This window comes from Meriones unguiculatus, chromosome 3, assembly GCF_030254825.1.
Source record: "Meriones unguiculatus strain TT.TT164.6M chromosome 3, Bangor_MerUng_6.1, whole genome shotgun sequence".
Taxonomy (NCBI): Eukaryota; Metazoa; Chordata; class Mammalia; order Rodentia; family Muridae; genus Meriones; species Meriones unguiculatus.
The window spans coordinates 3,424,795-3,451,050 of NC_083351.1; the positions used below are offsets into that span (position 1 = coordinate 3,424,795).

Consider the following 26,256-nt stretch of genomic DNA (forward strand, 5'->3'; position numbering starts at 1 on the left):
ACCAGGTGTGTTTTAGACTTTGTGGATGCTGATAGTGTCTTTTAGAACCTGCTAGGTAGTTGGTATGCAAATGAGAGGGCATGGCTTCTGTGTGGCAATCAAACCCTATTCAGAGCAACTACCAGACAGATATGGTCAGATATGGTCAAAGCAGCCCTCTTGCTTTGAGAATGCTGAGACGTGGGTGGGGTCTGCGGGAGGAGAGGGGCCAGGAGGGTCAGGGTTTACACAGACAGTTTTCCATCCAAGCAACGACCCAACAGAGAACTTTCCTCCCCGGAGAGATGAACTTCCTAACTCCCAGGTCTCATCAAAGCCCTATCAATAAGGATTTTTGAGGGGCCTGCAATTCAAGCCCCTCAGCTCTGCTTGGCCATATCCACAGCTACAAGCAAAATCTGAACATGGGGAGGTCTCCACGGTGCCTGACACTCCCTCCTCATTCCAAGAAGCTCTCTGTGGCCTGAGGAGCTCATGGAAGAGAGCCAATCTGCCCAGGCCTAGACAACAGCACATCCAGGCCTGTGCTCACCTGGGAAATGGCACAAGCTTAGACTCGAGGTGTAAATAGGGGCTCACTGGGGAGAGCGGGGACATGGAGGCAGAGAGAGCTGGTGGGGCCGCAGAAGAAAGGCGCCACTCGCCCGTAGATAGTCTTTCTCCCGTAATTAAACACTTTCTCAGCTAATTGGCTTCGGCAATTTAAAAAAGACTCGATTCAATTTCCACTCCTTTAAAATGCAATCTAGACAATTTATGAAAAGAAATTGAATATGCTGCGGCTTTGAATAGGCTTTCTCTCGCCGTCACCCTCCTTAACGGCACTTGGCGAGGTAAAAATACGCTTAAATCAAAAGAAACATCGTCCTTAATAAGATGAGAGTCGGCATGATGAGCTCAGCGGCTCCTTAGTCACGAGAAAGGACAAACAAGGCTGCACTCCACCTGTGGGAAGTCCTCCCAGATGCACAAGGACACGCAGAATGCTAAACTAAAAATGAAGCCGCCAAAGGACTCCTCAGGCCTAGGGCGGCCCTCCCTGCTGAGAAGCACCTAGACAGAGCGAAGCAGGGTGCAGTCACTAGAAGACACAGTCATCTTAGACCTCTGGCTTCAGTATTCACACACCACACATGCACGGGGGCGGGGGGGGCAAATCTCAGACTATGTTCTCGGTGAAGGGAGACAGTGATTCAGGATGACCAGGATGTGCCGAATCAGGTGCTAGGGTGAGACAGAAGCTTCTCAAACTGTCATCAGGAGCACAGGAGAAAGAATGAGAGAAAGAGACGGGTACTAGATGAGGCTTCAGACAGACACTGAGGTGAGTTGTCAGGAGTGAGAAGTTCATTAGAGTCATTAACGCATGAACAGAGACAGACACACACTGCATAGCGAGGGCTGAGAACTCAGGCCCCACCAGAGACAGACAGTGGGGGTGTGACGGAGCCCAGGGAAAAGAGAGGGACCAGAGCCACAGGGAGAAGAGAGGGAGAGGAGCCCACAGGGAGAGGAGGGACGGGAGCCCATAGGGAGGAAAGAGGGTCTTCTCCATGAAGACGAGGAAGTTTGTGGCTCAGCCCTGTGGCCAAGCTCTCTGATCCCCAGGAAGGCAGGAGGAAACGGTAGGAAATAGGACATATGGCCTCCACTAAGCTGGTGTGAACTCCCTCCCTCGGTGGGGAATCCCGGCAGCAGGAAGCATGTGATGTGGGGACATGTGACGACACCTCAGTGTCCGTGAGAGCAGAGGCTGTGGCCGCTGTGGCCTGGGCTGTGGGCTGCTCCGATTGCAGCAATCACATTCTTCCAGGCAGAAGGCTCTGGAGGGAAAGGCTTGGGATGTGGATTCCCCCGTGGGCAGGGTCTTACTTGTGCTCACACTTGGCACACCCCCGTGGCACACACACTGTTCCACAGGGACAGCACTGCGGACAGATACTGTTTTTGGCAGATTTGCTGGGTCCTGACAGCCTGGCAGGCTGGGTCAGCCACCCACCCTCCACCTAGGAGACAGGGATGAAGAACGGAGACGGAGTTTGCTCGGTGTGGCTGCATCGAGAAGAGGAACACTTGTACTTTCTGCTTCACTGACACCCCAGTCTGCCTTCTGGTCACGACGTTGAGGCTGAAACAGAGGCAAGAGGTGTGTGTTGCTAGGCACTCCCGGCCAGGGTTTGGCTCTGCCCATCACCATTGCCTCAGCTCCATCCTCAGCGAGGTGCTCAGGAAGGCTACCAGAAGTGGGTGGAATCTCCCATGCTCGGTGGGGCTCCAGGCTCCAGCCTCCTCCTTCTCCTAGTGTAAGGTTCCAGGGTACATTTCTGTCTCCTGGGGTCCGCTGTCTCAATAGTCTCAGAGCCCACGGGGAAGACACGATTGTGTCTTTAAGATGGCCTCAGTTCTGTGGCTACGACACCTCGTGTACAAAGTTCAGCTGACTGCCATGTCCACACACAGAGACACAACCACACTCCACACACTAACTCATGTGCGTGGGACAATGGGCATGCACACGTGTACACACACCGTGAGTAGGCACCCACCACACGCCGAGACGGCCACACACGGCCACACAGCCGAGGGCCGACAGTTGACTGCTGTGTCTCATGCCTGGAGCACTACGGGAGCGAGACGGGAGCAAGGGTGGAACTTCGGAGGTGCCAGGGAAAGGAAGTGTATCTGAGCACACCTCAGAAGGCATGTTAGCATCCGAGCCGTTTTGTTTTTCTTCTTGCTTCCCAGACACTATGAAGTGGGCAGGCCCCTTCTGCCACACCCAGCGTGCTGCCAGAAGCCTGCAGTGCCAGCGTGTGACCACAGGCTGGACCCAGGAGCCAAGGCAAACTTTCCCCTAACCTGGCTGTTTTATCACAGTATGAAAAGCCAGAGCCACACAGAGGTTCAGATGCCAACAGAGGCTTAGAGCTCATGGCTCCACACACCCAGAGTCACACACCAACCAAGAATGGGTAGAGACTCACACCTTCAAAATACACATATGCATACACACACACACACACACACACACACACACACGAGTGGCCTGGGCATTAAGGTGGGTGTGGAGCCACAGTAGCTCGCACAGTGCGGAGGAAGAGTGACCAGTGGCTTGCTGGGGCACAGAGGATAGCAGTTACAGCTCTCACCCTGACCCTTCCTCTCTTTCCTCGTTGGCTGAGTAACCAAGGGGGCACAGTCTCACACACCACCCCGGAGCACTTTCCCCCTGTAAGTTACCTGTTTTGTTGTTGTTGTCAACAAAGGCCTAGGCCAGTTCATATCTAGCTTTGTTTGTTTGAAAGCTCTCCGGTCCTTAGGCACGCCTGCAGGTCCTTAGGCAAGCTTGCCTGTTAGCAGTTCTACCGTGTGTGTGTGTGTGTGTGTGTGTGTGTGTGTGTGTGTGTGTGTGTGTGTAACTTAGCAGACTCTGGTGGTAGATAGCTGGATTAATGGACTCTTCTGGGTTCTGGTGTTTTCTGTGTATCTGTATTTGGATCTAAGCTGGATCAAGGCAATTTTGAAAATGAACCATCAGATTTTACTTCTTACAACACCCTTTTCCAGCTGGGGGTGGCCAGCTGCTTCACTGTCCTTGTCCCCTGACTCGTCAGATACAGGGCTTCATGAGGATGGGGGAGGGGCTGAGTGCTCACTTCGCCCAGAGGACAGAATGGCATCTTAACAGAAGCCTGACTTCCCAGCACCACGAGGACCCTGCACTGAAGCCCTGGTGGGAGAAGGGACAGTCTAAGAACAGGCACATGTGCCCCTCCTTGAAGCCGTGAGAAATGCATCGGAAAGTGTTAAAACTTCCTAGAAGTCTCATGTGTGGGGAGAGGAAGCTCTGAAGAACCTTGGTGCAGCCAGAGAGGCATCTGTCAAGCCAGAGACTGTGCACAGCTCTGCCGCCTCACCTCACAGGTAAATTAGCACGTCCCGCTTCCTGGCTTCCATTTAGCTTTTTGTATAAAATTGTCACTGGTATAAAAGCGAGAGAAGCTAAATATATTTTCCCATTGTGCCAAAGTCTAAGTAAATCCAGCATCTTTTACCAATTTACGCTTCCTAATTTGTTTTAAAATAGAGAGAAAGTGCGGCTAGAAAGACGGCTCAGCAGCTCAGAGCACTTGTTGCTCGTGCCGGGGACATGGCTGATTCCCAGCACCCACAGTTGTGCCACAGTTGTGGCTCACAACTATCTGTAACTTGGTTCCAGGACATCCGACGCCCTCTTCTGACTCTGCATGCACCAGGCCACACCCAGCACACTCCCGCATGCAGGCAAAGCACTCAAACACTTAAGATAAAACAATACAAAAAATTAGTGCAGAGACACGAAGGCAGCGGACACCGTGGTAGTGACAGAAGACATCAGCCCCTCTCCCAGGGAAAAGCAAACCCAGAATGTAACACCAAGTCTCCAGCTGCTGCTGGAGAAATCGAGCCCACAGTCAGCAGCCAGGGGTCTCCTGTGCCCTTGCTGTTACCAGGACCTCAGCCCGGACTCCCCTCGGCTTCCCAGTCCTTGTGATCTCTGGTGAAAGAATTCGGGGGAGTCAGACAGGGGAGAGGCCAAGACAGGCAGCTTATTACAGAGTGAGGCAGAAAGGCCTGTCAGGAGTGAGAGTGAGTGGCAGCCAGGCACCTATTGTACTGGCTCACGCAGAAAACAGGCTTTATCTCCTTTCTTTCGTATTCTTCCCTTTGTATTTATGTTTATTTATTTGTTTGTTTGTTTAGTGTATGAATATTGGGGGGAGAGAGAGAGCATATGAACACACAAGAGATTTCTGTATTGTGTGTGGGTAAGAGTATGTATGTATGTATGTGTATTTGAATGTGCATGTAGTATGTGTGTTTATGTAAGTCTATGTATGTGTGTATGTGCTTCAATATGTGTATATGTATGGTGTGTGCACATATGCATATGTATACATGTATACATGTATATATGCATGTATGTATGTGTGTATGTGTGTGTACATGTGTTTGTATGTGTGTGTGTGTGTGTGTGTGTGTGTGGTGTATGTAGGCATATATGAAAGGCCAACAGAGGATGTTATATCTCTTTCTCTATCTCTCTCCACCTCATTTTTTGAGGCAGGTCTCTCTCTGAACTTGAGCTTGACATTTTGTTTAGACTAGCTGATTACAGGTACACATGGCCATTCCCAGCTTTTTATGTGGGTGCTGTGGGGAGGGACAGTTACACACAGGTCCTGTTGCTTGCATATCAAGCACTCTTACACACTGAGCCATCTCCCCAAACCCCTAGATTTTATAAAAACCATTTCTAAAGTCTTAAGAGCAAGCAGCTTCTCCAGAGAGACTTTTTCCTGTCTAAGTGATTGACAGACTCATTTGAACTGACTCTTACAGAAGGGGAGATCTATGTCACATGTCACTGTGCTTTATTAGATGGCCTCCTGCTTCACAGTCATAAGGTTAGAGCTCGATCGAGGACTAAAGAGTAAGGTATTAATGACCCCGATCCAGGATTGTCACATCTCCTCCCGGGGCCAGTGACAGGTCTCAGGCCCTATCCTTCTGTCCACTGAGAGCCTTGCAGCTTTGGTCAGCGATTTTAAAGTGTTGGCCATGAGAGCCCTTTCTAAGCGTATTAGTATTTGAGTAGTTACCTAGGATTACAGTGGGCCAGGTCACTTGGTCACCTTATCAATAACTTCACCCAGGTGTGAAAAATAACCGCAGAGCTCCATCTTGCTGTGTCCGTCTGGAGAAACTTCCGGTAAGCTTGCCTTACTGCAAGGCAGGGCCTCTTGGTAATGATTGAGCCAACAGTTCCCAGAGGCCCTAAGCTCAGACTTTTGCATCCTGGAAGGTTACTGCTGTAGACACAGCAAGCAGGGACAGTCCTGTAGCCCAGGGCAGAGGACAGCCCCAGAGGTTTCACTGTCCTCTGTACAGCTCAGCAGCTTCCAACCAATGCTGCAAATGCCCTTGGACCTCTCCCGCTGGACTATGAGCCCTGGGCCTGAATTGTTCTTCAACTCTGCAGTTCCCCATTTCCTGATGGTTTGTTCACGTATTCATGAATAAATTAAACTCTCATTTGTTTTTACCACTAATTTATAAGATTTGGGGTTCCAGCAACATATTGATGAAGACTTATAAGATGGATGCGTTGCCAGTAGCTATGGTATTGGTAGAGATATAGATAAACAATATATAGATAGACAGACAGACAGACAGACAGACATACATACACACATACATACACACATACATAGATGGAGGGGTGATAGATATACATATTATTATTACATGATGCTAGATAAATAATAATGATTGATTGACAGATGATCATTATATAGATAATAATAGATGATAGATGAAACAGATAATAATGATTGATTGATAGATGGATGATTAGTTGATAGATGGTAAGTTATACATAGATAAATGGATATTGATGATTAATAGATAATACATAAATAATGATGTATAGTTAACAGATAATCAATACAAGGTAGATAGATACATAGACTCTCTTTGACTTGGAACCCACCAAAGCAAAGCCACAGCCCCCAGCCTTTGAATAAGGAGAAGTCTATTAGTTTGGAACACACTTTAAACTGTCTCCTGAGCTGCCAGTCATGAACCATTGCCTCACAGCAGGCCACTCCAAAGCTTCATGGCTTCAAGCAACAATCGGATGTGACTGTTGGTACCTCGGGGCCAGCTGGCTGATTCTGCTGGTCTCCCCTTGTCTGGAGTCTCACTGGCCTTGATCAAATGCCCTCCATGGTGTCACATGGAAGTGGCCTTGGAACAGGGACAGTTTCACTCATGTTACATTCCATCAATCAAAACGTATCGCTAGGCCACCCAGATTCAAGGGGAGACAATTCTTCCTCTTTTAGCCAACAGTTCCCAGTGGCCCTAAGCTCAGACCTTCTGCATTCTGGAAGGCTAGAGCTTCATCCTATAGACAGGGAAATCAGGGAACAGTTCTATAGCCCAGCAGAGAACACAGCCGCAAAGGTGATGGCTTCATTGTCCTGTGTATCACGAAGCAGGTTCCAATCAACTTTGCTTGCTTTGAAGACTTTAGAACTGTTTCATAGTTCTAGAGGTGTGAGGAGATAGCTCAGCGGGTGAGTGTGCTTGCTATGCAAGCAGCAGGACCTGTGTCCAACTGTCTCCCCTCCCCAGCACCCACACAAAAATCTGGAAATAGCCCTGTGTGCCTGTAAGCAGTCTGTCCAAACTTAAGTGTTTTCTGTTTATCTGTATTTAGGTCTAAGCTGGATAGAGGCACACTTGAAAATGAAACTTCAGATTTTATTTCTTGCAATGCCCTTTCCTGTGAGGGGGTGGCCGGCATGTTTACTAAGAAAATTTATAAAGATTACAGAAACTGCAAGGTCACATTACAAAGAAAGTATACAGACGAGGAATGATCACAACCAGCTTTGCAAATGCCTCTCACGGAGCCCTGTATATGTGACATCAGCTTCTTCCTCACAACTCCCTGAACAGTATGCCGTCCCTGGGGACGGGGGCAGGGGGAATGTCCAGATCTTCATGGTTACTGGGCTCGGAGCAGGGCCTCAGGGAGGGCAGATGATGAGGGCTCTGAGCCTAACTGTCTCATAGTAAGCCCAATGGACTCATGAACCCACACACTGTCCTCCCTATAGTTTGGACCACATGGCTGGAAGATAAAATGACACATCTCCACACACTGATGACCCACCCATAGGGAGGCTGGGAGGTCTTGGATGGGGACCAGGGATCATCACAAACTTATCAGGGTAAGAGCTGGCTCCTCCCACTGATGCACTGGGCAGTTAGCTGCGGGTCCTGCATGTGTTTTACTCCTCCATGACATTTAGAGACAAGGGATCCCGTTGTCATCCCTGGAGCTTGAATGGACCTCTGTTGCAGAGTCCTGACTCTACTCATGGGGACCTTGGTCATCAGCATACCCTATGACAACGTGCTGTTCCTATACAAGTGACCTCATAGTGACAGAATTTGCATAGGAAATTTGGAGCAGATGGTGTGTCTTTTAAGACCTGACTATATCAAAGATGGAGTACAACCTTTCGAAGCCCCAGGGTCTAGATCCAGGACATGCTCAGGTGTCTCCTTCAAATAAGAACAAGCTGGCACTCCTCGTGGTGTAAGTATCACTGAAACAGGCACAGGGCTCCAGTCCCCACCCGAGGAGCCCATGGTAGCAAACCCGGAAGCCTGAGCAGAGGCTCACCTTGGCCAGGGCTGCCAGATAAGCAGTTTGCCTCCAGAAATTTTCCATCCTTGGGCTCCAGCAGGGCTTCAAGTGCCGGTGGCAGATGGGAGCTTCTATGGCTCCTAGGCTGAACTGCGATGGAAAAATCTCAGACACGCCCCTGGGGTGCCGGGGCAAAGCTGCAGCCTCCTTGGCAGGGAACTAGCCCCTTCAGAGACAGTTCAACGACGTGATGATTGTCACAGTCTTGACTGTCAGCATGGTGGGACTTAGCAGCATGTAGAGACGCATGTCTGCTGTATCTGTGCGGGCACTTCCGGTGGGTGGGACCGTGTTCTAAGTGTGAGCCGCACCATCCCATGTGCCAAATCTCCCACTGAATGAGGAGCCAAGCTCAGCACCAGCATTCACCTCACACTCCCCCCTGACCTCCGAAGCTGCTGCATGGCCAGCTGCCTCACGCTCCTGTCACGACGCCTTCCCCACTGTGCCTTCAAACTGGTCCAAACTAAACCTCTTCTCCTTTTGGATGCTTCTTGTCAGATATTTGGTCACTGTGACTAGAAAAGCAGCTAATACACCACAGTTAATGTAAAAAGGGATCCCTAAGGTACATATGCCACCAAGTGTGACTGGCATTTCCCTAGACCAAGCCCAGGGACGTGGGATAAAGTGCCCCTTGATGCGAGATGTTTATCAGAGACTCGGGTGGGTCCGTGGGTGGAGCAATGGCAGAGAGCTGAGGGCCAAATTCCACAGCACAAGACCAGCAGGAGGCCATGGTCCCCACCCTCAGAGAAGCTTTAGCTTCGGGGAAAATGTGCAGAGTTTACCAGAGCAAGTAAGTCTAGTGTTGCGTGTCATCAACGGACCCCCGCAGGGGCTGCTCAGCTGTTAAAATGGATCAATAAAGCCTACAGATGGGCCCCAAGTCCCCCATGTGGAGGAGAATTGCCTTTCCCAGCCAAGATGATCCTCTCAACCTGCTAGCGAGAGGCCTCCCTCTGGCTTCATTTGCCAGGAGTGGGCACAGCCAAGCCCTCAGATGCCACACACTGCCATCCTCCCTGCTTGAGCTCCAGAGCTCAGGAATCAGGGGGGCACAGGCCACACAAGGTCTCCTCTACACTCGGGGAAGGGGGAGGTGACACCTTCATCCGGGAGGGTCCCAAGCTGGCCCTTAGGCTGCTTCCAGACGGCCATTAGCAAACTTCTTGCGCTACGATGGGAAACTTGTCTTCATCTCCAGAGTGAAGCTTTCTTTCCTCAGCGGGACTTCCTTTCAGAACAGGAAGCATAGTTAAAAAGTACTCCTGTTCACCGATTGTAAAGAACACTTACGTCATCCAAAGCTTAGTTGTGGTGATGACTGTGATCTTGCATGTCCATGGCCAAGGTTAGGTAGTGAGGGGTGGTGGTTTAAGGCGATGAGATGATAATGGTCTGGGGATGAGGGGATAATAGATGTGGCGATAACACGGTGGCATCAGTGGACAATGATGGTGGCAGATAATGATCATGTTGGCCATATTGCCATCTGAAGTGTGGTGATGGTGGTGGTGATGGTGGTGACAGGATGAAGATGGTAGTGATGGTGATGATGGTAGTGGTAGTGATGGTGATGATGGTGCTGACAGGATGAAGATGGTAGCGATGGTGGTGATGGAAATAGTAATGATGCTGGTGATGATGGTGTTGGTGATAATGACTATGGTGTTTACAGTTTTATAGAGATGATGATAGTAGCAGCAATGACTAGGGGGAGGGAGATAACAGTGATAGACATCATTCCCATTGGCAATAATGAATGAAATTAATGATTCTCAAATCACACCTGGCTGTTTAAGTCAGTGCTGGAAATGACGAGCTAAATGCTTCTGTGGCAAGCACTTTATCTATGATCTCCCCGGCCCCCACTGGCTCCATTTTATAGGGGTGAAAGTAAGCAGGCAGACTTTGCCTTCCACCACCAAATCTACAAATAGGTGCAGAGTGAGCCCAGGGCAGTCTGCTGCCTGCACCTGGTCCTTAGCCACAGAGCAAGGCTCGGCCTGCGGAAAGGCCGATGGTGGTGGAGGTGCCAAGTACATCTGGGGGGGGGGGGGTCCTGCGACTTCAGCCTGGCATCTGAAGGGGTGAGCCTCCCAAGGTTGGTGTCTTAGCCTACGGGCCAACCTTAATTCCAGGTGGCTAGAGTCATAACTGAACTAAGTCCCTGGGTTCCCACTGGTATGGGACAGATAATGTGATGAAGCTGGGGTCAAGAATGCCTGCGTGACCACTTCGGTAGCACCTGGCCTGCAGAAAGTTTTTTCAAGATGATCGGAACTAGATCTGACTCTGTTACTCCAGAGTGGGCTGGGAGAACAGTGTCTATCGCCTCCTCCTTGTCCTGGAGACACCTGTGGTGCTGCTCGCAGGCAGCTTCCGGGTTCCCCTCTGCTCACACGTCACAGGCATCTGACTTCGCTGCTGAACAAATGAGCATCTGGTTCCCTCCCGCCCCCACTCCTCACCCCTCACTGTGAACACCTCCTAGCATCTTCACTCCTGGCTCCGAACACTCAACTCTCCAGTCTGTGTGCAGTGACTAGGGAGTTGAGCGGGGGAGAGACGGCACAGTTCCTGCTCACAGTACTGTGCAGGAGCTCTCTGAGCAGTGGTGTCTCCCAGAGGTGTTGGCAGGGCCCTGGCACCAGGCAGTTTGTTATTACTTTGAATGGGCGCTGGACCCAGGCAGCCTTGTACTTTTTCCTTCGGTGTCGATGGACAGTCACTCCAACCTCCAGCACCTGTTGCCCGTAGCACTCAGGAGCATCAGAGCCTCGGTGTGTTGGCCTCACACACAGCACGGCTGCCATCCCACAGCTGCCTGATGTGCCTCTCAGCACCTGCAGGGAGCTGACTCTGTTTGCTAACGAACTCCAGGTAACAGCCGACAGCCTCCACCTTGCTCCCATCACCGACGAGACAGGTACAAAACAGATCCCGGGGCAATCCCTGTGCCACTCAGCCTCAAGCGTGGTCAGTGGACCTGCAGTGTAAGAGTTTCCAATGTACACTCAATTACAAGCGAATATTAGCCAAATAATACAGGATGGCCATACCACAATCCACAGACCTAAAGAAGCTAAATAACGAGGACCTTAGGGAAGATACTTAATTCTCATTCAAAAGGGCAAATAGAATAGACACTGGAAGCAGATGAAGTGAGGGAACAGGATTGGAGCCTACCATAAATGTCCTCTGAAAGACTCCACCCAGTAGTGGATCGTAGCAGATGCAGAGACTCACAGCCAAACTTTGGACAGAGCACAGGGAGTCTTATGGAAGAGTAGGGGAACAGAGGAGCAGGAGGGCACGGGACCTCTACAAGGAGACCAACACAGCCAACAATTCTAGGCCCAGGGGGCCCTACAGAGACTGATGCACCAACAAAGGCCCATGCATGGAGAAGACCTAAACCCTTTGCTCAGATGAAGCTGATAGACAGCTCGGTCTCCATGTGGGTTCCCTAGTAAGGGGAGTAGGGGCAGCCTCTGGCATGGACTCTGTTACCCACTCTTTGATCATTTCCCCCTGGTGGGGCAGCCTTTCCAGGCCACAGAGGAAGAGGATGCAGGCAGTCCTGATGAGACCTGATAGGCTGGGGTCAGATGGTAGGGGAAGAGGGTGCCCCTTTCTGAGGACTAGGGAAAAAGGGAAGGAGGATGGGACCAGGAGGAGATGAGAGAGGATGCTACAATTAGGATGTGAAATGAATAAATTATTTAAAAAAAAAAATTAAAGTTCCCCTTCCAGGGAGCTGTGGCCTGTACAGGAGGAGCGCTGGCCTGGGAGGATCCGTTTCTGGACTGCAGGCTAGTACCATGCAGTGTCCTGCCCAACGCAGCGCAGACACGTTCTCTGGTCTGTCACCAGAGAACGTTCACTGCCAGTCACCAGGGACCCCACACCCACACATGAAACTCAGAGTCCTGCTCTCCTCTGGCTTTGGGGCTCTAGAAGAGGAGGAAGTGAGCAGAGCTACCCAAGAGCAGCTTGGAGGAGGCAAGGCCCCCACCTCAGCCCTCAGCTCGTCCTGGGCTCTGAATCCTAGCGCAGGTATAATGCCTAGGAGATGTCCCACATCTATGCCCAGGGATACTGAAGCAGCCCTAGTCAGCTACAGATGTAAAGGGCCGGATGTCAGCCCATGTGTGATGGCCACTCCTAGCCCAGGGGAAGGGAACATCTGGAGGACCACGCCCTGTACTCAGAAGCCCCAAGAAGGGTCTATCGACCACTCCCACACCCCCATGACTGCTGAGCCCTTCCTTCAAAATGCCCTGGCACCTGGGGTCACCGCGGTCATGGTGGTACAGGTATGCTGGAGGGAATGGTGATCTGGGGCACCTAATCAGGAGACATGAGGCTTTGGGGACAGACTTCTTCGTGTTTTGTTCCACATTCCCAAGGCCAAGGTTGACTTCAGTTTCTACTTATTTGTGAATGACAGTTGCTCTGGGGAATGCAGCTTTTAAGTGTTGAGGAGCGAGGTGGCGCGGGGAAGTGCGGACTTGAGGAGCAGGTGACTGATAGGCACATACGGCAGTGACACTGCCACTCGGAGCAGTGTCCACTCAGCCCAGTGTGGCCTGGGGAGGTCTCCAAGCTGTCTGTGATTCACACCAGACAGGGAATGACTCAGCTGTGTGTCTTCTGAGACCAAATGGGCTCTGCACAGCAGCCCTACGACCGGACAGCTGCTGGCCTGCAGAGGAGGGTGAGGACCAGTGCACCTAGAACTCACCCACAGAGACAGACAAAAGCCATGAGGGCTCTTTGGTGGCAAGCATTCTTACAGAGAGGCCCTGGTGGGTGCTGCACACTGGGTCATCCCTGGCAGTTCCCAACACCGTCTGTCTCCAGCTTAAGGAGCTGACTGCAGCATTCAGCAGACAAGGATGCCAGCCCTCATCCCCTGTATCCCCGGCAGGACATCTGCTTTGCCTTCCTGGCTGGTGACCATCAGACTCAGCCCCAGGAAGTTCTAAAACCCAGGCCTGAGCACAGCCAGGTCCCCGGTCCCTCAAACCTCCTTCCAGAGCCATCACGGCACCCCCATGTCTGGCTCAGCATAGGGTTGAAGGACTGGCCCTGCACCCCAAAGGCTCTCCATAACTTCTGATTTTTTGCTCCCATTGGCCCCACATCCTTGAGTTTACCCTGGATCCAGAGCACTCACGGTGCCCTGTCATCTGTGGCTCTACCCAGAAGTGTTTTTACAGCGGTGGCTTGTGTGGGTGTCGCCCAGCGTGCTGGCTACAAAGCTCATCATCTTCTTCCTTAAACCATTCGGCTGTGGAGGAAGAGGCAGTGCCTTGGTGGTTCTGAGCTTCCCGTGAGCTCCCTTCCCACTCCCACCCCGCCCACCTCAAAGTGTCTAGCCACCTCCTGGAGCTAAGGGGCAAGCTCTGGGATGATGTAATACTGACAGAGCCCTAATGGCCTCCTTTAGCTGTGAAGGTCAGAGGATGCCCCAACCCAGGCCACAGATCAAGATGTAGCTTCTTAGGGAAAGCAGCAGATGCCCTTTGGAGAGTTGGCAGAGGTACCACCTTCTACTTCAGGACAGTATCCATTCTGGTTGTTTTTACAAAGCCAAGCTTCCTGCCACCACCACCCCCAATACATCCCATGCCTCCTGGATCCCCTGGACCACCCTCCCATGACCAGAGTACACTTGGCTGGGATTTAAAATCCACTGCTTTCTGAACTAGAGGGGTACAGCTATTCCTCACTGTGTGTGGAAGAATCTTAGGGGACCGTGTCTCACCGCCCTCCTCCCTCCTGCCCTGCCCATGAGCATAGGCACCAAGGCTCTCTGGGGCATTGCCCAGTGTCATCCATTGAGGCTGGGGGAATGTCATAGCAGTAGAGCTCTGAGCAGGAGCACCCCTGAACCCACATCTGCCTCTTCTTGGCTTCTATCCTCCCTCCTTCTCTCTACATCTTCGCAGGAACTTATTGGCCCATCACAGCCTGAAGCTTAGCACAGGGAGCCATCATGGGTGAGGCACACACATCTGCCCCCAGGAAGGAGGAAAGAGCCCCGGGTAAGGCTTCCACCCAGCAGCCATGCTCTGACCAAAGCCCCGTGCTTCTGCACAGGAGTTTGATCAAGCAGCCTCGGGTGCTGACCCCAGCTTCTGGCGGACGAGCATGGTTTATTGCAAGCTGATATAGTGTGTGTTCCCTACGGCAGCTGGGGTAACGGCATCTCAAGCAGGAACTCAAGGAGACAGAGGAGCCAAGCATCCATTCCCGGTTTCCGTGAGTCAACCTCCTCTTACAGCAATAAAGATAAAATTAGGAGAAGTCTCCTTGGTGGCAAGCACGAGTCAAACCAACAACTATGTTTTTATTAAGTCAGATCTGCTAATAAGCTTATGTACCACCACCCCACCACTACCACCCCACCACTACCACCCCCGTCCACATTCCAGCCCTCAGAGGGGGAAAGAGATGGCAGGACACACTGGTCACTGCCAATGGTACATTTATCAGGGTCTCAGCCATCACTCAGAGCCCTGTCCCATTCAGGCTCTTCAGCCCCACAGACTGTTCCCTCCCACCATCCTGGAGAGGAAAGGAATAGACAAGCTATCTGTAGGCTCATTTGATCATTATGAACATCTAATTTTCCTCCCAGTGCAGAGGAAATGGTAGGATTATAAAAGCACAAGCAAGCAGAACGCAGGGAGCAATGTAAGCGTGGAGTCATTACTGGAGACTTCATCAGCCATCTGATGAATACAGATTGGGTTTCCAGCTTAGACCCATGAGCAAAAAATGAAACTAAGCCTGAAAGTTGGGGGTGTTTGTTTTGCAGCGTAGTCGAGGGAAACTACTTGATACACTCTTCTTTCCCCTCGAGGCAGCTCTGAGCCCAAGGAGGTAAAAGCTGCATCAGGCGGAACCAAGATCACTGAGGAAAGTGAAGTCAGGGACAGCGGCCTGTGGCAACAGCTTCGCAACCCTTCACCCCAGACAGGGCGGGAAGCATCTATCCGCTGGAGGCAGGACTATGCATGGGCTCAGCAGAGCCTGAAAGCAAGCAGTAGAGAGAGTGGGACAGGCTGAGCCATGGGAGTCTGGGCTCCTCCAAGCACTCTGCCACGTCCCTGGGACCGTCCCTGCCCAGAGAAGGAAGTGGGACAAGGGCATCATGCACACACCTCAGCACAGGAGGAACACGTGGCAGCCCTTGTCTGTGTTACTATGTACAATGTGGCGTCTGCGGCCAGTGGAGCCCTTCCATGTGCCAGCCTGGAGTGCCACAGGACACCCATCTGAGAGTGGCTGGCTGAGGCTGCCCACTGACTCAGGGCACAGGTGTCCAGAGGCTGGCGGCCAGCTTCTCACTGACCCAGACTGCAAGCTTCGGGAGAGAATTCACTGCTCCTACTTCTCAAGCCAGGGCTGAAGGATGAGAATGGTGCCCTGAGAACTGTGGACAGGAAGTGAGCCCACTCCCAGCTAGAGCCTCTTGTGGGTACTGGGCACCCCACTCGACTTCCCTCCACCCAGGAGAGAGCAAGCCTCACCCATCTTAGGCAACCCCTGCACACTGCAGAAAGCTTGGTCAGAACTACACACACACACACACACACACACACACACACACACACACACACACCAGAACGTCAGAAATTCCTGCCTGCCACCACTCCTAAGCGACAGGTCCAGAGTCATATTTCTGTCGGCTCCACCCCACCCCCCCACCCCCCCAGCCTCGGACATCAGCGCTTCCAGAGGCTAAACAGAGAGAAGGGCCAGGAGTCACCCTCTAGCCACATCCTATCGCTGGGTGCCTGGAGCTGGCAGTCTAAACCGACCCAACAGTAGCTCCCTTCCTTGGGGGTGTGTCTTGTTTCAGACATGTCTGTACTGTTCCACAAGAGCCACATGAGACCAAGGGTAGCTATGAGCGAAGCCCAATGCAAAATTATAAGCTTGCTCAGAACACTGAGCTTCCATTTTCTTGTGTTTATAACTCAGTTGTGTGGTTCTTGGGCACAGACTTAGTACGTGGCATGTGTGTCACAGTGCCAAAGGTTGGCAAGATGGCCCAGCAGGCACAGGCTCCTGTCATGCAAGTCGCACAAGCCTGGTGAACCAAATTTGATCCCAATATAAAGGTGGAAGGAGAGAATCAACTCCACATAGCTGTTCTCTGATGTGCACCATGACATGTCACATGTGAGCTGAGACATGTGCACCCCAACACACACATCATGCACACACATGTTAAATAATAATTATTATTTAAAACATCAAGATGCCTCTTCCATCCTGGGACAGCGAGGCTAATCCACCTCCTGACGCTCCCGGATGACAGTGGCTGGTGTTATTCCGGGAAAATGACTCTCAAAGCCTTTGTGGGCCCTTGTGCACCGTGGCCTTTATGGAATCAATGGCAGAAATATTAGCTGTCACTTTCCATCTGACTGGAGCTGCAGGGCCACCACATGTCCTCTGAAGGGTCCCCGCTTGTCAGCTTAGCACACCACAAAAAAAAAAATACAGCAGTGACATTCGGCCCTCAGGGCGTGTCGGCCCACGCCAAGGGCAGGGTTGGGTGTCCAGGAAAGACACTGAGCAGCCACAGGCAACGAGGCAGGAGTGAGTGCCATGTGCTTGCCCGGTCTGTGACCTCAGCACTCCCGGTGGGGTCCCTCTGCCTGGTTCCCAGAACACCAGGACTGTGCTGGGCTATGACTGAGGGACAGTGAGTCTAGGGGTGGATTGCTGACAGCAAGGGTAAGGGAGAGTGGGTGCTGCCAGGACATCAAAGAGCCTGAGCCTTGGCTATTGAATAAATCAGCAGAGCAATCGGCCCCCTGGACACAGCGGCAGATACCCGCTTGCTGGCCTGCACAGACACACCCATGATGGTTAGCGGGGGCAGGGGTCTATACCATCCTGACCCCCCCTTCATCACTCTGAAGCCAGCAATCTCAGGCTTTCGGAGGCCTTCGCTCCTAAATAGCAGTTGCCCCAGTAGGCATCTGGCTACTCTCACTTGTCCAGCCACCCCGGCCTCCCTCGGGTCCCAACTCGAGTTTCAGGCCACGCTGCTTCTAGAAATGAGCTGTCTCCAGCAGCGTCTGTGTCCAAATGCTCATTGATTTCAGTCTTTGTTTTCCCAGCTTCCTGTCACAACGGGTTATTGCAGGTGATGGATAGGAACTCACCCTGCACTAAGCTGTCCATGGCAGATGCAGCTCACAGCCCCAGGCTTGGGGAGGGCTGCGGACCCAGCCGGCCTGCGTCTAGCCACGCACCCTTTTCTCCACACCTCCTGACGCGGCAGCCCAGAGCCCACGGCAGCCCAGCATCCCCTCATGCCCCTGATGAGCAGATCCTCAGTGGCCCTGCCTCCTAGCTGTTCTGGAGGCTTCCATGTTTGGGTTTTATAAAGAGGTGATGGACGAGATCATGGTCTTCCTGAGCGCCCAGCCCTGGTCCGTACAGGGCTTGGCTGCGTGTCAGGTATGCCTCTTCCCACCATGCCTCACTTCTGTCTCTGCACGCCAGATCCTAGAAGCAAACCAGTGTGGAGTACTCACCGTGTGATCTGCTTAAGGAACTGGCTCCTGGGTTTGTGGGCATTCAAGTATGAATTTGGGGGAACAGGCCATGGCCTGAAAACACTCAGGAGTGAAAGCTGAATCCCAAATGTCATCTGGAGGCAGACTCTCCTCCCAGGAGACCTCAGTCTGGCCCTCAAGTCTTCCCCAGCAGGACCAGGCCCACTCATCACAGAGAGCTACTCACTCGGTGCTTCCTGGCCAGAGGTGAAGCACATCTGTGAGCCACCCCGCTCCACAGCAGCAAAGAGATGTGTGTGAACAAGCATCTGGGCACTGTGGCCCAACCACAGAACAGCCACCTGTTCCTCAAGCCAAGCCCTACCATGACCAGCAGTGACCCCAGGCAAGCATCCACCGCGGGCGTCACCAAATGCAACTGTCCTGTGGAGCCCTCACGAGGACACCTCTGAACTGGGATCTCCTCCAGAGGCAAATGAGTGACAGGGTGCAGTTGGGACCTGAAGTGCTCGCTGGCTCCTGAGGAGGGGCCCAGACTCAGGCTCAGCGGTGGCTAGTGATCTTGTGAGGCTGTGGCCTTCTCATCCCACCTGTCAGGGGAGAAGGTGGAGGCAGCGGAGGCGCTATGCAGCTGCCCTGCTGCTGGACAGAGGCGTTAGGATGGCAGAGACCGAGCTCTGGAGTGGCATAGGCACTTCTTAAACAGCCGGCTCCCTGGGTGTTGATGATGTAGGGAAATTCAGAGAAGTTCGACACTCCCGGGGCCACCCGAGCTCATCAGCCTGAGCATCCCCACATGTGGACACAGCTGGCTGTCCACTCCCTGGCCCAGCGCACTAGCGTCAGCACAGGTACTAACCCTCCAACTGCAGAGTTCGCACTGTCCCCAGACACCCAGTAACTGCCATCAATCTGGAGTCTCCATACCCACAAAGAGCAGGGGAGGGCGCTGTTTCCACTCCATCTGCCCATATTCCTGCCTGAGCGGTGCAGGGCTATGAGGGCTGGAGGCTGTTTTTATCAGAGGACCTCAGGGCGCAGGCCTCCGCTGGCCCACAGCCTGCAGCCCAGTTCTCCCATCTGCTTCTTGTACAGTCAAGTCCAGGCTTGTCCTCCTGCCCGAGAATTTCTCTGTGCCCACGGTAGGACTCTGGAAATGCTTTCCACACCAAGAGAAGATGGCCCTGACCACCCTCCCTAGAGAAAACAGGGGAAAATGTACAGGAGGGCTATCTAGTCACAGCTGTGATGGCTACCCTAACTCAGACCTAAGTCCTGGCCCACCTCCGGGGCGGAGGGCAGCCCACCACAGGCCCAGACATGGGGGAAAGCAGGGAGAGAGGGACGCATGGAGGGAGGAAAGGGCTGTCGTGGCCTCCCAAGGCTGTGCAGGTAGCTCAGGAGACAGTCTGAGACAGGAAGCTTTACACACCTCTTCAGTCAGCTTAAGCTGTGGTCAGACCCTCACCCTGGGCATGCCACGCACTGCACTAGGCCTGGAGGGCTTCAGGAAAATGGCCTGCAGCTTTTTTGGATGTCTGGGAGCCTCTTTGGTGGAGACGGCTTACAAGCGCCTGCTGAGGGGACGCACCTCCCTGCCAAGGAGAAATGTGCATCCACTGGGCATGTAGGGAGCAGGGAGCAGGCCTTGGCAGATAGCGGAGATGGACGGATGCTGCTCACCACATCCCACTGCTTCCTCCTCTCCCAGCAAGACGTGCAGAGAGAGCCACACCTCCAGCCTCGGGAGGGGCATCCCAGCCGAGGGACAGCAGGCATTCCACTCAGAACTGGGCACTGCAGGCCCCACTCCATCACCCCAGCAGAAAGAACCCCAGAAAACATCAGAAGAGACTCTGCAGAAGTGAAGTGCCTCATTCAACAACTTTAAAAAATGCAAAAGAATTCCAGTACAAAACATAGTAAATTAAAATATATTATGTTCATACAAAATCTAGTAAGAAAACCATAATTTCATCATTGGGGACGATTTATAAAACACAATTTGTTCTAGACAGTGACAGCCTGAGAGGTGCAGTTTAACAGCCCTGTGTGTGCCGCAGGCCGGATGGGGCCACGGCTGGAGGCCACATTCACGCACAGGATTACTCTCGGCTGAGCGAGGCATGACGCTGTGACCAGGACACAGCCTCCTCCACTCCACGGGCCGCACAGGCCAGTCCCAGAGTCACATCAGCTGCAAGGCTGGGGAGGAGCTTCAGGGCGGGGCATTGGCCACACAGCTGTCCCCTCACTGGTAGAGGACCTTCACGCAGAACGTCTCCTCGTTCTTGCCCTCATGGTCGTTGATGTGGATCAGGATCTCCTCCTGCCCGGTGCTGCCACTTGGCACAAACCGCAGGCCGATGGTGTAGGTCTCTCCCCCCGCCACCTGCCAAGCACAGGAGCCTCAGCGTCTGCCGGGCTGCCACACTTCTGCACAGCTTCCAGGACAGGTGGGTCCCGGGGGTGACAGGGGTCATGGGGTCATGGGGGTGATGGCAGATCATGGAGGTGATGGGCGGTCACGGGGGTGATAGAGGTGTCATGGGGTGATGGGGGGTCACGGGGTGATGGGGGTCACGGGGGTAACGGGCAGGTCATGGAGGTGATGGGCGGGTCACAGGGGTTACAGGCAGGTCATGGAGGTGATGGGCGGGTCACAGGGTTAACAGGCAGGTCATGGAGGTGATGGGCGGGTCACAGGGGTTACAGGCAGGTCATGGAGGTGATGGGCGGGTCACAGGGGTTACAGGCAGGTCATGGAGGTAACGGGAGGGTCATGGGGGTAACGGGCAGGTCATGGAGGTGATGGGCGGGTCACAGGGGTTACAGGCAGGTCATGGAGGTAACGGGTGGGTCACAGGGGTAACAAGCAGGTCCCAGAGGTCCCAGGGGGTCACGGGGGTGACAGCGGGTCATGGGGGTGAGACACTCCACCTACGGCACATGCAGGCTGGCTGCAGTGCCAGCATCTGGGAGTGACGGAGGCTGTGAGGACCAGGCAGCCACACAGCCCCAAGGCTGCTGCTGCTCAGGACTGTGTAAAGAGCCAGATGGTGCCCCTTTCCCAGGCACCACTCTACAAAGGAATGTGGGATCCCTCGACGCACTAGCAGACAACCCCTTGACAGGCCCCACACTCCCATCACATGCCTCCCCCTCACAGCTGAGTCATTTCCTCAGAGGAAATCCACATGCCTGTGGTGACCCTGGAGGTCAGGGTCTTCCAGCGGAGGGCAGAAGGGCCATGAGTTGTCACCTGCCACCTGAAGCCCTTCCCCAGAGGGCAAAAGCGTCCCCAGCTCTCCAGAGCCTGCCAGCACACAGCAGACCATCTCCCACGAGCCCCCTGAAGCAGCACCTGGAAGGAGTCCTCCTTGAAATGCAGCAGGTCTGGGCGGTCAGTGTGCAGGTGGTAGGTCCTCCGAGAAGGATAGGGGTTGGTGTAGGTGATCCGCTTGTTGGCGCCCTTCTCTTCACCTGCCGCCATGGTGATCTCAAAGGCCTGCGGGGGGAGTAGAACAGAGACACAGAGGCCACTGACTCAACCTGAGTGTGTCCTGAGCACAGCTGCTCCTCCTGGCCTCAGATCCTGGACTATCCACCAAGATGAGACAGATCGGCCTTCTGGAGCCATCCCAGACAGGACTTGCCCCACTTTGCCCCACACAGAGCCCTGGATCTGGGTAGCTGAGTCCCAGGCCCAGGTATTACTACCACCCACAAGACAGCAGAGTCCTATGGTGCCGTTGCCCCCGACCTGGTCCCACTGCTTACAGACCTTGGAAATGAGTGGCTGTCGGCAGGAGAGGCACACGAGCCACGATGCCACCAGCTGGTGGTAGTCCATGTCCACCAGGTTGAGATGGACAAAGCGGTTGCCGGCCTTCCTCGGCCTCACGCTCACATGCAGGTCCTGTACCCCGTGAGGCGGCAGCACAAACACACCTGCAGGGTCTGTCTTCAAGGACAAGGGAGAGGCCTCCTGTGGGGATGCTGCTCCCGAGTCGCCTTTTCATAATCCTAAAGGCGTCTGGAATATGTACTGGTCCGTCACCTCGGTACCACACCCAGCAAAAGGAAGTTTTTACAGCAGGCAGCTCAGCGGGAGGAACTGTGAAAGCTGCCCCCGGCCACCAGCCCCGGGCCTCCACACAGCAGAGCAGCCAAGAGGCCCCATCCCTCCACACAGCAGAGCAGCCAAGAGGCTCCAACTCCCCGGCCACCAGCCCCGGGCCTCCACACAGCAGAGCAGCCAAGAGGCCCAACTCCCCGGCCACCAGCCCCGGACCTCCACACAGCCAAACAGCCAAGAGACCCCAACTCCACCTCCAGGGACATACCTTCAGCTCCTGAGGGTGGGAGGAGAAGGCTCTCACTTTCCTAAGAGTCTGTGTCCCCCGTAGGACAAGGGACAGACGGGTCAGCTGGCCTGCGACACAGGAGACGTCCACACGCTGCAGGGAGTGGAGGCAGACCTGCCATGTCTGCACAGGCACGGCCAGCCAGCGATCCCTGCAGACAACAGGGCCACGCACGCAGTCTTAGCAGGGCAACCCCGGGGGCGGGCGGGGGAAGAGGCTCACAGGGAGGGCCTCAGGAGCGCCGCTCGCCAAGGGGCCATGGCAGAGCGGCCCAGGGATGCCATGGATGAGAACCCTGTGCCCAGGGCACGGCTGGCCGCCCTTGCTCTAACCTGGACTCTCTCAAGCTGGGGCTACGCAGTGTTTGTTGGCACCCAGGGCACTGCTGAGAGTGAGGGTGCTTGGGATCTGCGTGTCAGGTAATGAACTCTGTTCAAGTAGGCATTTGGAAAACTGAATCAAACAATGTTCCAAAGCCAGGCCTGAGGGCAGGGGGACTACGGCTGCAGGCCACAGGCCTGCACTCAGAGCCTGACATCAAATCTTAACTCTGAGATTCTGCGGCATGACTGTAAAACAGGACAGGGTGACACGTTCACAGGCTGCTACAAGGAACAACTGAGGCATGTTCATTCAGCGTGTGTGGCCCACGGCCCCTCACCCCTGAATATGGCTGACTCCCACAGTCCCTACCGCCGGAAGCCCTACAGGACGCAGCCTGGGCTGCCGCAGTTTGAATGCGCTCCCAGTGGGCTCCCACTGGAACTATTCAGCTGCGTGAACAGTCAAGGCGTGGCTTGACCAGACTTCAGGCCACTGAGGGCGGGGACAGGCTCCACTTGCTCCTGGAGTTCGGTGCGTATCCACTGAGGAACAGGTGCCGAGAGTCGCGCTGGGCTAGCTGCAGGCCAGAAAGCTTGAAGGGCATTCAGCATGTCCATCTCCTAGACTACTGTACGTTTCCAGGATGGATCGTGCTATCAGGAGGCCTGCCAATCTCGGAGCCCAGCCTCACTCCTCACTCCCCACACAGAACCCAGGGAGGTCAGGTCCCTCGAGGCAGCCCGGACTGCCTGCCTTCCCGCCCTGTCCCAGTGTTTGCGCTTACGCATAAATGATGACAAAGAAGTCTTTGCTCTCCGGGCTTGGACCACTGGCCACCTTGAGAAACACATCCCGAGGCTCACCGGGGCCCTGCCAAACACAGCAGGGGCACATCGTTCCCGGCCACCCACCCATGTCCTCTGCTCTGCCGCACCCAGCCAGGCTCTTGCAGCTGGGGGAGGCAAGGCAGGTGTGCCCAGCCCCTCCCCCACACAGTGACTTCATTTTCTCTACTAGTCAGGACTCACTGTTTTGCTCACCGAATGAGAAAATCATAGCTTCTTGATCTTATATTGATTTCAATAATTAAATTCCACAGACTCTATCTGGCTTCCTAAGTAGTCATAACACAACCAGTGCCCCCACCCTCCACACAATGGCAATTAGTAAGCGCCTCAATTACCATGCTTAGTTCATTTTGCCTCATGCCTTTTCTTAAAATTGAAGCGCGGATACTCAAAGAATGGATACGCTAGCAGAAACCCTGCAAGCTCTAGGAAGCCCTTCTCGGAAGGTGAGGACAGCCCTCCACCCTGCATCAGGAACCCTCGGCCTGAAACCAATGGGAGGCTGTGGGGAACGCAGTGGACATGGGAGGGCGTCCCCTGAAGGATCTGCTCAAGGTGGGGCTGGCATACCACGTTCTGGGCCTCACAGATGACATTCGGGTCACTGCATCGCACGTGGACGGGGGGCTCCTCACCGGGCATCCCCACGGGAGCACCTGGAAGTGGAGAAAGGGCCAGCTCTGCCACCTGCCCCAGAGCGCACACTCAATGCATGACGGGGGTGCAGAGGCTGCCAACATGACCCAGCACATTCCTCAGCCTCTTGTAGACAGGGCTGTCAGTCAGAGGAAACGGCCAAGCACAAGCAGAGTCCACACCAAGCCATCATGAGGACGCCTTCCCCCACACACCCTCAAGCTTCATGGAGATAGATCTAGGTCACAGAGCCACAAACCTTTTATGGAATTAGCCACTAAAGATGCACCTTATTGCCCCAGAGAAAGCTGGATGCTTCTATTTCTTTTTTAAAATATTTTTACAATTTATTCATTATATATCCCCACTGAAGCCACCTCCCTCAACTCCTCCCTCCCTCTTTCCCAGTATCCCCTTCCTCCAGTCCACTGAAAGGGGGAGCTCTCTTCCTCTGCCATCTGCCCATAGCTTATCAAGTCTCATCAGGACCACCTGGATCCTCTTCCTCTGTAGCCTGGTAAGGCTGCATCACCAAAGGTAAGTGATCAAAGAAGAGGCAACTGAGTTCATGTCAGACACAGCCCCTGCTCCCCTTACTGAGGAACCCACATGGAGACTGAACTGCCTATGGGCTACATCTGAGCAGGAGGTCTAGGTCCTCTCTATACATAGTCCTTGGTGGATTCATCAGTCTCTGCAGGACCCCTGGGCTCAGATTTTTTAATCTTGTTGGTCTCCTTGTGGAGCTCCTGTCCCCTCTGTGTCCTTCTATCCCTACTCCTCTTCTTCCATATGACTCCCTGCACTCTGCCCAATGATGCCTCTATTTCCAACTATAAGGGCGGGTCAGAACTTTCAAGGTGCCACCTGCCACCATGCAGGGATACCTCTTCCCGTTAGCTGAACCTGCACCGTGGCAGCCACAGCAAGGCACGGCACCTGCCTGGAAGCGTGTGCCAGGGAGGCAGGCGGATGGCCTTCTTCAGGAAGGTGAGCTCTGGGTGGTAGAAGCGGAACACCTGGTCCACCACGTGGGGCTGGGGCTCCACGGTCAGGCAGAGCACGGCGATGAGTCGGCCACTCTCCGCCCGGAAAAGGACCTGCAGAGATGGCATATGATGGCTTTGTGGACCCCACGGACAGCACAAGGATCTCACTGTTATCCCGAAAAATGAGACGAAACAGACAGACACTGTGAGAAATGCCTCTGTGCATGCCCAGGTGAGGAGATCCATCAGCTGGACGAAGGACGGCCCCCGAGCCGGGGAGCACTCCCCGAGTCCCCAAGCTTACACAGGCGCACTCCTCAAGCACTGTGGACCAGCCACCCAGAACTATTCCAGTTTCAGTTCCACTTCCACAGGCTGGGATGTGAGTGCAGGAGCACTGCGGGGGTCTCACCCTTAACCTCTCCAGGTTTCACGGTGGCAACAGGCGCTGTGTTTAGGGACAGAACACTGAGCATGGGCCCTTGATCCCCAGGGAAAAGAGGGCAATACCTAAGCCAAAGGGGGCTAGAAATGTTGAAGTAGTTACAAAGACACCCACCTGTCCAGAAGAACTAATGCACAGGTGGCGAAATGACCGGGAACTTCTGTCGTTACAGATACACACAGTACAAATGTACACAGAGACACAAGCACACAACACACACATGGGGAAGGGAGGGGAAGAGAGACCTTTCTAAAAATATTCTTTATTTTAGCTTAAGTCTGGATTCCTGTAAATGTTCTGCAATTTAAAAGCTAACTGAAAGCTGGTTGGAGGCACCTGTCCTGTCTTCCCTGGAACTGCAACACAAGGCCACAAGGACAAATGAAGGGCTCCTCTAGCCTATGTCCAGCAGGGCGGGAAGAGCCCAAGACACCCTAGCAGAGCGGCAACAGCTCTCAAGCTGCCGAGGCAGCGGACCAGGCAGCTGCTTGCAGCTGAAGAGAAAGAGACTAGTATCTGGCAGGCCAAGCTGCAGAAGTGGCAGAGCAACCGGCTGCCTTGAGAGCCACAAGAGAAAACAGCCCTGGGACAGGCAGCCCACCCCAGCAGCAGGGTGATGAGCAGCAAGAGCTGTGACCTGAGCAGTGACAGCTGTGAGGGTAGCCACAGCAACAAGGGGCAGCGGAGCAGTTTGGAGTGGTCACAGCAGGAGGAAGGAGGACAGGAATGGTGGGTGTAGAGTGAGAGATGAGATCTAGGCTGAGGACAGCTGTGAAGAGCCAGAGAAGACAAACCGCAGGGGCTCTGGAGAGCTCCAGAAGCTACGGAGC

General features: G+C 53.8%; 1 protein-coding gene across 2 annotated transcripts in view; it reads right to left on the minus strand.

Moving 5' to 3' along the window:
* Positions 1 to 19,722: 19,722 nt before the first annotated feature.
* The window catches only part of Nphp4 (nephrocystin 4), a 93,581-nt gene continuing 87,047 nt past the window's right edge, over positions 19,723 to 26,256 (minus strand). For both annotated transcript variants that reach the window (XM_060378965.1, XM_060378964.1), the window contains exons 24-30: positions 24,936 to 25,092; positions 23,927 to 24,012; positions 23,293 to 23,378; positions 22,164 to 22,335; positions 21,602 to 21,781; positions 21,182 to 21,325; positions 19,723 to 20,209 (exon numbers count right to left, since the gene is read on the minus strand). In XM_060378965.1, coding sequence (XP_060234948.1) covers positions 20,069 to 20,209; positions 21,182 to 21,325; positions 21,602 to 21,781; positions 22,164 to 22,335; positions 23,293 to 23,378; positions 23,927 to 24,012; positions 24,936 to 25,092 — 966 coding nt within the window. In that variant the 3' untranslated portion in view covers positions 19,723 to 20,068. The remainder of the gene's footprint in view (positions 20,210 to 21,181; positions 21,326 to 21,601; positions 21,782 to 22,163; positions 22,336 to 23,292; positions 23,379 to 23,926; positions 24,013 to 24,935; positions 25,093 to 26,256) is intronic.